At 36.6% G+C, this 11,617-nt stretch overlaps 1 protein-coding gene across 1 annotated transcript; it reads right to left on the reverse strand.

Annotated features, from left to right (window-relative positions):
* Nucleotides 1-2,439: 2,439 nt before the first annotated feature.
* LOC137947893 (probable metal-nicotianamine transporter YSL9) lies at nt 2,440-6,500 on the reverse strand. Its single transcript, XM_068793720.1, has 8 exons — nt 5,975-6,500; nt 5,407-5,839; nt 5,166-5,338; nt 4,983-5,080; nt 4,655-4,789; nt 4,384-4,573; nt 4,110-4,224; nt 2,440-3,637 (listed from the first exon to the last, which is right to left on the reverse strand). Exons 2-8 carry the CDS (start codon nt 5,759-5,761, stop codon nt 2,718-2,720), a joined length of 1,986 nt encoding a protein of 661 aa, XP_068649821.1. The 5' UTR covers nt 5,762-5,839; nt 5,975-6,500; the 3' UTR covers nt 2,440-2,717.
* Between the last annotated feature and the right edge of the window lie 5,117 nt (nt 6,501-11,617).

Here is an 11,617-nt window from a genome sequence, read left to right on the forward strand (position 1 = left end):
AAGGAGTTGGTTCTTCCTTTGGCTCGGAAGGGGAGATCACATGTGACTTCGAAAAATTTGAAACATGAAGAAAGTGCAACAACTAGTAAGAGCTTGAATGCCCCATAAGAAGTCAATCTAATACTAAATAATAATGTTTCAATATTTTTTTTCTTATAACAATACAACTGGTCACCAAATGTGATGACAAAAAAACAGATAATCATCTTTTACATTTTCTTTCAAATTATTTTCTTAAATAATTTAAAATCATACAATGGTTAATCTTAGCATATGTTTAAAAATAAATATACTATCAAAGTGGTTAACACCACACAAACTAGACCAACTATAATAATTATTTAACAATAAAAAGTTTATTATTTTTATGCTTGATGTGCTGCAAATCTTGGCACCATTTCACCTTATGAATTTGTTTCATATCTCATTCCACTTGGGTGAAAATTTGACCAGAATATTGCATAACAAGGTAAGGTAAAGCAAGGTTACGGTGAGGGCATGGATTGAGTTTGGGTCAGGTTTTTGAAAACTCATTCCCATCTCACAGACCTCCCCTAGAACCTGTTTCCAAAAGAACCCAAGATGGTGTTGGAACTCTCTCCATCTCCGTCTCTTTCTCCTACTCTTTAATCCCACCTCTGCTCCATCCTTGCATCCTTGTTCCATCCCCAAGTTGACCCATGACCCATATAATCTTTGACATAGTCTTATAAATGTTGAATTTTTGAAAATGGAAAATAATTCATTGGCTTTTTATAACTAAGTACAATGAACTTCTATTTATAATTGAGAAAACAAGCAGAATCATATTACAATTAAACTATCCATCCTAGATACACTCAAATTTAAACACTAAATGATAAGTCTTAAAACAACTAAACAACTGAACATAAATAAAATACCAAGACAATTAAACACTTTTAAATAAGACTCTTTTATAAGACATTCCCATGAGACTCCTCTTAGACTCCATATTAATTCGGCTATGTGAAACTTCTTGTTGTGAGAGTCATGTAAGACTCTTCCATACATGTTATTCAACACTTTCTGCAAGTTGGAATTTATAACTTTAGCTTACAATAAAAAAATTCTTCATCTTAAAAAAAAATCATATTGTAGTCCATCTGATATAGATATTTTGATCACATAAAATTTGATCAAAACGATACGTAAAATTCTTCATTGTAGATTGTATTTCTTCTTCTCAAATGATAGGAACACTTAGACTTCAATTCCGGAATGAAGTGCAACCATTGCAGGAATCAACTTCTAAATGAAATTCTTACACAAAGAATATAATACATATTTTGAAAATCTTAAAATTTTGATTTTCGCAAGCAACATGCTTCCAATATGACCTTTAAATCTTTCAATAGTAATATCTCTTTTAGAAACATTGGGTTGAAAAAAAAATTAGATTTGAAAATAGACTCGTGAACTTTCTTTTGAGATACAATTCTTTATATAAATTCTCGTTCTTTATAGTACAAAACGTCTAAAAATGAAGTTTTATGTTGTCACTTGAATCCTTCCTATGGCCTGACCTTTGTTGCTTAAAATGTCAATTTCTCAGTAGAAAAACTCCAATTGACAAAAAAAAATAAGTTGAAAATTAAACTCAAAAATATTTTTGTAAATATATAATATAAAAGATGGAAAATATAGTATAATAATGCAAAATCCAAATAAACAAATGGGTTTTGGGAAAGAAGAAGACTAAAGGGAAAAGAAAACAAAAACTAAACTAACAGAGACGATAGATAAGAAACGGAACACTTTGTCTCTGTGGAATGGTTGAGCCAACTCATAGAACATGCTATGATTTTTTGTTAAATTTTTGGAGAATAAAATAATTTCTTGGTTGTTGTAAATTGAGTACACTGGATCTTTATTTATAGGAGAGAGAATACATAGAATTTAAATTAAGTTAAACTACTCATATCTCAGTTACACCCAAATTACAACTCTTGAACGATAAGATCTACAATAATTAAATGACTCTAACAAAGTAGAAGTCTGATAATACTAAAATTCCTCCTTGGTTAAAGCTTATTCTCATGAAACACCTTTACATGAGAGTCATGTAAGATTCTCTCATATTTGTTCTTCAATATAAAACTAATCTCTAACTCTTTAAAATAGAGCCATTAAGTTTTGAAAGGAAACTTTGTACTTTTGTAAACTTCACCAAAATGTTGATGAAAAATATCGAATATCTGCTTTAAATAATTGTTTGAGTTGCTAATCAATCGGTTACATATTTTGATAACTTATGGTGGTTGGATTGAAGCTTGAAATTTTCCTTTGCAACTACTCTATGTGTTGCATTTGTTTGAACAAGTCAATTATTCCACATTTGAGCATTGCAGCTATGTTGTTGTTTCATGGGCTTGTTGGAATATTTGAAGGTAGACATAGTATATTTATAATTAAAGGCAGGTAGCATACAGACATTCATTTTGTATATTCAATGAGCATTAAATCATCCATTCCTCCATGCATCTTCCTGAACTAAGCAACTTGGTCATTCATCTCTACTTCTAAAACTCCATCCTTTTCAATGTATTAATTACCAAATCTTACTTTGTGTTTTTTCCCTGTATATAAGCCAGCTTTTCCTTCTTTAATAGGCTGGAGAAAATGAAACTCAAAGACCCGACTGTCACTTCCAACATCAATTTGCTCGAATCTTATCTCTCATCTTCTTCATAGCGGAACTAATGAGAATGAAACGTCATGCAAATGGGAGGATTGACCTTTGCCAGGGCAAGAATTGATGAAGGAAGGGTCCATAATCCTTCCCCACATATCAAACCAGAAGCCACTGCAGGAACCATTAGAGTGGCTCTATCACTGTTGAGCTTCTGCCAAACAAACACTATCACAGTTCCCACGAACATATCTATGGCAAAGTAAGCCCCAACCAGAAACGGCACCGCCACGGCCATGGGTAGCGGTATCCACTTCCCGTACTTGGGTGGGGAGAGATCTTTCACCAGGTCGGTTCCGATAGCTAAGAAGAAGAACCCACAACAGAGCTGCAAGCAATGATCTGGAAGAGCGGAAAACCCTTCTACGCCAAGAATTACCATGTTTCTGTAGATCAAAGCAAACGGGGCCTTGAATTCTCCGTCTGGGTTTCCCACATCGAAGGCCTTGTAGAAAAGGAAGAAGGAGAGAGGAGCTACGACACATCCCATGGCTGTCCCGACGGCCTGGCTAATGACCATCGCTCGAGGAGACGAGAAAGTGAGATAACCTGTCTTAAAGTCGTGCATTAAATCGGCTGAAATGGAGACTATAGACTTCACCACGCCACAACCAACGAGACCTGCTACGACACCTGAGTCTTTCCCTGCCCAAGCAGCTAGGATGAAGAGTGCTATTTTCCCATAGTTGTACGCCAGGTTCATGTCTGTGAGGCCAGCCCCATATGCGTTGCAGAAGGCAAGAGGAGGAGCAAAAATATAAGCTAGAACCACATAATACCATCTTATCTGAGGAAACATCCGAGGAATGACGTTTGCAGAAATAACCGAGCAGAGAGTATAGCCAGAAAAGGCTATCCACAGAGGGATGCTATCCCTCATAAATGTCTCATTTCTGTGGAGATCATCAATGCTCTCACTCTGCTGATCTGTGACGAAAACTGAAGCTTAGTTTATTTTTCAGATAGCAAGGATCTAAAGCAAGAATTAACAAAACCTGTTCTCCTAAATTCAGTTTGTTTCAAACAAAAGCAGTCATACTGCAGATATTCTGATCGATAATATTTCCAATTTCCACATTTAGCACGTCAAGGTACTGCTTTGCTACTGGAAGAAAATCGAATGACAGAAAATTATTTTTTAAACCAAATTTTCATTAAAATTTTCTTTTTGACCATTTTTTTTCTTGGAACAAAAGAAAACTTGATTTGTTCTTTTTCCTGCTTGACAGCCCCTGGTTAAGCTCTTTCAGTCTAATTCTCCAAAATGACAGTAGACCTGTTCCTTGTTATCGTTATCCTGTGTTAACACTACCATAACCTTACTCCCTAGTTATTGTCGAACATCATTTAGGCTTTTCATAGTACAAAAGAAGATTAATTTCAAAGTTCGAAATTGTACCTGGTTTTAAGCCTCTCCCAGAGGCTTTTAGATGCACGCTTTTAATGATGATTGAGAATATCTTGAAAAGATTGTAAAGACCATCTCCTAAAAGGATAGAAATGGGGATGAAAACCTGAAGAGCCAGACAAAAATGGAAGTCAATCACAGTAAATTTGAAATATTAACCAGAGAATTGTCGAAGATGAAGAATATTTTCTGATTGAGTTATTGCTTTCGCATTTTTTCTGTTTTGAATTTTTCTTCACAATGGGAAAGATCTAGAATTGCAAACCTTGTAGCCTTGTAAACTTTTCATATTGTTTTCGGGCAGATTATCAGGGTACCACTCTCCTTTCATTCGATGAATCAAAGGCCACAAAATCCCCCATGACAATACAGCTCCAAAAAGCAGAGATAGATTCACTATATGAGGACAAATCATCCCTGCTCCTATGTAAGTCATATTGAAATCAAAGAAGAATCTGCAAACACCACAACCTCTCAGATTATCAAGTCTGGATAGTTAAATATGAAAACTTAAAATATAGTGTGGTGAGGAGTACGTCTGCCTCCAAGCTTGCAAGCCGAAAGTAGGGAACTGTGCGAAACCACATTTCTCTCCTCCAGAGTAAAACCATTTGAAGAAACCCCACAGGAAGCTATATGAGAAAAACTTGGTGAACCCGCGAACCTGTTTCCTGCAAACACTTCGATTCTTTAGACTCGATTTCTACTGAGTTGATATATGCTGAAACAGAAAAGAACCATAACACCCTGACCAACAAATTGTTCAGCTTTTTTTCAATCCAAAATGATTAATCAATAGATTCCTAAGACATGGGACTACAAAGCTCACTAGAGGTGGGGAACTTCGGAACAAGAGGAAAATACTTGGCCATTTTATCGCCTTTGCTTGTATGGAAGCCTTCGATGAGAACAGCAGTGGCAGTGCCGTTTGGGAAAGTCAGTTTGTAGTCAATTATCATGACCTGAAGAAAAGAAGAACCAAAACCCATGAAGGAAATATAGCTTAGCACGCAAAAACTCTCTCTCTCTCTCTCTCTCTCTGGTTACCTTTCTGAGCGGAACCAGAACCAGAAGTCCCACAAAACAAGTAACGAAAAGAAAACCAGTAATCCAACCGAGCGCTGGCTCTTTATAGCTCCCAGGTGAGTTCCCGTCAGTGTGCGCCCCGGCCAGTTCATATGTCTTCTTGTTCAGCCCCAGCAGATAGGAACCAAATCCACCTGCAAAAAAATCTCTTAATTTCATGGGCTTCGTTTAATAACAATGAAGAAACAGGAAAGTTGCTGACCTCCTTGTGAAATACTGTAACACGCAACAGCACAGGTCTGAACTATAGTATTTTCCTGTTTGGTGAAAGGCCGAGATGAAAATCCGATTTTGTTTAGAATTCTAGTCCACGTTCTGAGGAGAACGTAGGCCAGAAGAGCAGCTGAGACGTTCAGGGCAGGCACTAGGCCAGTGGTGAGAACGAGCTTCATCACTATAATGCTGTATAGGACACCGATCACCATGCTTGCAAAGAGGCCCCTTACTGTAATCTGCTCTGACCATGGCGGGCTGTTCTTCAGGAAGTCCTCTTGTGAGCTCACCAGATCTTCCACGTCGGTCTTCTCAATTTCAAATGTATCCTTTGATTCTGCCATGCTTGTTATATCAATTCTGTAACTGGGTTTGTCTTCTCCTTAATTTCTTCTCTTCACCTTCTGGAGATCATTCACCTTCTGAAAGAAAAATCATTTTTGGAAATCAAATACTTGTAACGTTAAAACAGATATCTCTGCGTCAGTCGAACTAAGAACGTATATTCTTTTCTCTTCGATTTTTGAGTAACAAAATGAGCTTCATCTAGTACGTACCAATATCGCTTCGTTGCTACTTCATCTCCATCCATGACGAGTGCTTTATACTATAGGAGTTCTACAAACCCAGACATAGAACAGCAATTTTTAAAGCTGGGAATGACTGAAATCGTGTTGTCTACGTTCCGCTTTCATTCCTATCGCTCCGTAGCTCTTGATCGAGATGGGTGATGATGACGATTGCAAACAAATCTTTTCTCAAGCGGTCGCGTGTTTTCTAAACACGCCTTGAGAGACCAAGCTAGTTGAAATGAAGGAAATAAAACATCAGAGGAATGGAGAAAGAATCTTTCTACTTCTTCTTAATTGTGTCCACTATGATCGCTTTCTGTGTCTGCAGCACCTCTCCTTCTCTTTTCGCTCTCTCCCTGTCTAAATAGACACTGTCAGACACCAGTTCATTCATTTCAGCTTGCTTCCGAAGTGCGTGCCTAGACTTTGGACCATGTAGTCACTTTTAGAGCAACAGCTGGTTGTGGCGGTTTCTGCTTCACTGCTGAGGATAAGATCTTAAGGAACCTCCTTCAATGGTATTTTTTTTTTTTTTTTTCAAATAAGCAGAATCAAAGACTGGCCAATAACCTGCATGCAGTGAAAAACAGTACTGTTAAGATCTTCATTATGTTTGGTAAGAATATAAATGATCTGATACAGCCCTTGGATGTTCAAAATTTTTTGAACCCTTGGCACTATTTGATCTTCTGAAAACGCCATTGATGTGAAAATGCAACTTGGGAAAAAGACAGAAGGACGAACTAGTGATTGAGCTTCATGCACGCAGCTCAATCATTAGCCTCTCCAAGCAGTAAATTCTTGTTCTCTGAGTTGATCAGTGTTGTGTAACCACCCTTGGCTGCTTCTCAAAATCAGAATCTACCCAGGAAATTATCGTGGAGACAGATAAAGCTTGATAATCACTGGCCACGGCTAACTCTTCTTCCCACTTGTTTCCCGATGCAATCTTCATCCACGATCTCTCAATTCTGGAGTCGACGCAAGGACTCCAAGTCAACTCGACCCTGTTTTCTTCTTCCTGTTTTTGTCCAAATAAATTTTTTTGTCTTTTAATATGCGATTCCTTTCATTCACTCACATCTAATCCATACTCCCACCTCTCATTTCTGTCATATCTGATGATGTAACCTTCGACATCCTCCCTCACACACAAGTCCAAACTAATCAACTCTTTGATTCTATCTTTTCTCTCATCTATCTTTTCTCTCATCATCTCTTGGATATAAGTCAAGATTGCCAATTAAGAGGTTTCAGACATTGTTTTATTCGCTTTTCGCAGCTGCTTCCTCACCTGATTTTTTGCATCGATTTTTTGTAGCCGCAAAAATGAAGATTGGAAGTTCACAAATGCCGACATGAATTTAACTGAAATTTTGTAAAGAAAGGCATTGTACGGGGTAAGATAAAGAGTACATCAGCCAGCGAAAGCCAGCCGTGGAGGTTGCTTTTTATGTTTGCTCCGTGCATGTACGTCCACCAGACGACCTAGTATTTACTGCCAACCCAAGGGGTGAAATTGCAAACCCAAACCGATGTTTTTGGGTCGAGTTCCTCTTAAAACTCAACCAAATGCCCACTCCTATATTTAATGCCGTGACATATATACCTAACAAAATTTACACACAAGATATGTGCACTTAATTTGGGATTATACATTTAATGTATGTCTGCTTTAGAGTTGAACAAAGAAAAAAGGGAGTTAAATTGTCCAAACCTAAGTATTGTCCTAGTGTGTGGACATATTTAATATGTGCATGTGATGTGAGATAGTACACAAGTAGCATATTAAAGTTGGGTTCACCTTTTTTGTACATCTACCATTAAACTACTTAATTGTCTTCAATAAAGAGATCAATTAAAGTGGTCATACACCTTAGAAGTTGGTGGAGTTAATGTGCACCCAATCATATGATGTTAGGGATGGTAATAGGTAACTCATAGAACAGGTAACAAGTAACCATGTATTCATATACAAATCATATTCTATTGCCAATTTATCAGACTCCTATCCTACTTCAATTTTTGTTGAACCAATAGCTCTGGTATAATGTTTGACACAAGATTTTAAAGTCAAAATGTAGCTCTAATGGGTGAAGGAACTATTTATATGTTGTGAAGTGTATTTGACCAGTTTCCTCCTTCAAGACTTCATCTTTCAAAAACAAGAGAAAATTACTTTGGTAAACAGAAAGTAAAAATTTCTTAAATAGAAAAAAAATTGTTCTAGAAAGAGAAGATAATAAATATTTATTGGATACAATCATCATTTCATAGAAGTGACCACTTAAGATCATATAGTTAATGTGGGACCTATAGAGTGTTGATCCAATATGAAAAGTCATTTGGTGTAAAACATGTGAAACACTATCTTAGTTATTTGATCATGATCAACGGCTATCTCAGCTGTTCGATCAACGACTATCACAGCCGTCCAATCATGAACGATTGAGATAGTCGTTTCACATGTGTTCGTACCAAATGACTTTTCATATTGATTAGCCATGGAGACCTATATATCTAACAAATTTTATACACAGAGAAAAGTGGCTAATATTGTCTAACCTACTATTTTCTTGCTAATTTAGTGTGCTTGCATGCATATCACTTTTCTTGCATATCTAATATGTGCTTATAAATTTGGTATCATATAAAATATATCACTTTTTTGTATTTAGTATATAATATTTGTTTACTTTAAATTTCTTATGATATAACTAATTATTTTTATTTTGACCTTTTTACAATGGTTGGATTGAACTCAAACCCAGTTTAATAACTGCACTGGGTCGTCCTAGTTCTATTTCCGGTCTACTTTGGTAAACTTTCTAGCAAAACCAAAGTTTTGGCGTTGGCTTTGCTACGCCTACCACGTTTTCATCACTTGAATCGTCTCTTCACAGCCAACTCCCTTTGTATTGACTCCCTATCTCAGCAAGTTTCTAGCATCAAGACACCAAATCTGCCATTTGAGTCGAAAATAAGATTTTAATTTTCGTTGTATTGTTATTCACTTCGTCTAGCTTAAATAACCGATTTATAGATTGTAATAATCTATACATGGAAAAATTGAGAGAGATTACAATGATTACACGATTACAGGGATTACAAGATATTAATCTCTAAGGGAAAAATATTTATCAGTATAAGGAAAGAAATCTCAACACTCCCCCTCAAGTTGGTGCATAGATACCACTCATTCCCAACTTGTCGAGACAATTGTTAAAAGCTTAGTAAAACACTGCCTTGGTCAGCACATCGACAAGCTAATCTTGAGACAAAATATGAGGGACTTCAATGATTCTTGCTTCTAGTTTTTCCTTGATAAAGTGCCAATTTGTCGAGACAATTTTTAAAAGCTTAGTAAGACACTGCCTTGGTCAGCACATCGACAAGCTGATCTTGAGATAGAACATGAGGGACTTCAATGATTCTTACTTCTAGTTTTTCCTTTATAAAGTACCTATCAACCTCAACGTGTTTAGTTCTATCATGTTGGACTGGGTTGTGGGCAATATCACATGCTGCCTTACTATCACAGTATAATTTCATAGGATTTGTTTGCTCAATGTGTAGTTCTTGTGTCAGATTCTTGATCCATAATAATTTACATATTGCCTTGGCCATTCCCATGTATTCGATTTTAGTTGGTGATCTAGCCACCACCTCTTGTTTCTTACTTCTCCAAGTGACCAAATTTTCACCTATAAATGTAAAGTATCCAAATGTAGATCATCGATCCTCTATTGACCTAGCCCAATCGGCATCAGTATAACCTTCAATTTTCAAGCCACCTCCTTTTTTTAATAAAATTCCTTTCCCTGGAGATTATTTCAAATAGCGTAAGATACGGTTGATGACATTCATATATTATTCACTTGGATAGTGCATAAATTGACTAACCACACTTAGTACATAAGTTAAATCTGGTCTGGTATGACATTAACCTCACGACTAGTTTTTGATAACGTTCTTTGTTAGTAGGGACTTGATCTGAATGTGTTCCCATTTTTAGATTTTCTTCAATGGGAGTTCTAGTTGGACTACATGTTGTCATACCAGTTTCCTTCAACAAGTCCAAAGCATATTTTCGTTGAGATAAAAAAAAATTTCCTTCAATCTTGACAATTCAATACCAATAAATTATTTTAAGTAGCCAAGATTTTTCATTTTAAATTCTCTGGCAATATGACTTTGCAATGCTTTATTTTCTTTTGGATCATTCGAAGTTACTATTATATCATCAACATACACAGTAAAAGTTGTGATTACTTCCTTGTTAGATTTCAGGAAGAGAATATAATCTGAGTTGATTTGTTTGTATCCGATAGACTTCATAAAATAGGTGAACCTTCCAAACCATACCCTCGGGGGTTGCTTCAAACCATACAGGGACTTCCTCAGTTTATATACTTATTTGCATCATTTGGTTTGCATAATTCATCAATGAGGTAATTTCATATATACTTATTCTTGGAAATCTCCGTGCAAAAATGAATTTTAACATCAAACTGATATAAGGTCCGGTCAAGATTCAAACCCGAAGGAGATGAGTCGGGAGCACTGCTGAATGGTACTATTCACAGGGAAATAGAGAGCTGCTGCTTTATTTTTATTTATTTTTCAGCAACTTCCGTCGACGAAGGAGATGAATATGGGAGTACGACTGAACAGTGTTTATCATGGCGAAACAGAGAGCTACTGCTCTGTTCTTGTTGGAATTGGCTCATTGCCTGTCTTTAATATGCACATTGCGCCTTCTCTAAAAAGTCGATCTTTTAGAGCAAATGGTTTCAATATGGTATCAGAACGGGTCGGTGTTTTGTGGGCGTCACACGTGCGGGGGAGTGTTAGAATTGGCCCGTTACCTGTCTTTAACATTCACGTTGCACCTTCTCTAAAAGGTCGATCTTTTAGAACAAATGGTTTCAATAGTTCTTAGCGACTAGAAGGAGAAGAAAAAATTATCCCACTCTAATACTAAGTAAAAAATAAGATTTTAATTTTCGTAATAATCTATACATGGAGGAATCGAGAGAGATTACAATGATTATACGGATTCAGGATTACGAGATATTTATCTCTATGGAAAGGAATATCTATATGGGAAGAAATCTCAACAATTTGTTTGGTGGGCAAGTTTTAACCGCTAGAGAAGAGGACGATGCGTTTAGATAAAAGACACATACATATATATCTCTTATGCCCCATTATTTTACTTACGCTTAGTTGCTGCTACATTTGTTCTCCCTTATCTTACTCTTGAGTTTGGTTGTCTGAGAGTAGGCACGATGAGGAAACTGAAATTACATGAGCAGAAGCTTCTGAAAAAGGTTAACTTTCTTGAATGGAAGAGAGAAAAGGGTCAATCATGAAGCCTTTGTTATGCGACGTTACCATGTCACTGGCTTAGATGGTTACAAAAAGGGAGTCTGGATGCCACTTGTCGTTTTTTTGGTGGATTATCGCAAAAGGTTTGCATTGATTCTATGTGTGTAATTCGATTATGTTTGGTTTCAGATATTCAGGAATATGCCAGATGGTGAAGAAGCTTGTGAACATCCTGAAGCGGATGGACCCAAGAGACCCTTTCCGCATTGAAATGACAGATTATCTGTCAGAAGAACC

This window comes from Aristolochia californica, unplaced genomic scaffold (genome assembly GCF_029961685.1).
Source record: "Aristolochia californica isolate CCGP_79_NKW_82.1479 unplaced genomic scaffold, dmAriCali1.0.hap1 SCAF_13, whole genome shotgun sequence".
NCBI lineage: Eukaryota > Viridiplantae > Streptophyta > Magnoliopsida > Piperales > Aristolochiaceae > Aristolochia > Aristolochia californica.

Coding starts and splice junctions, on each gene's coding strand:
- LOC137947893 (XM_068793720.1), bottom strand. CDS start 5,761: ATGGCAGAATCAAAGGATACATTTGAAATTGAGAAGACCGACGTGGAA. Junction 5,339..5,406: donor TTACAGTATTTCACAAGGAG/GTCAGCAACTTT, acceptor ATTTTTTTGCAG/GTGGATTTGGTTCCTATCTG. Junction 4,225..4,383: donor AAAGTTTACAAGGCTACAAG/GTTTGCAATTCT, acceptor CTGGCTCTTCAG/GTTTTCATCCCCATTTCTAT.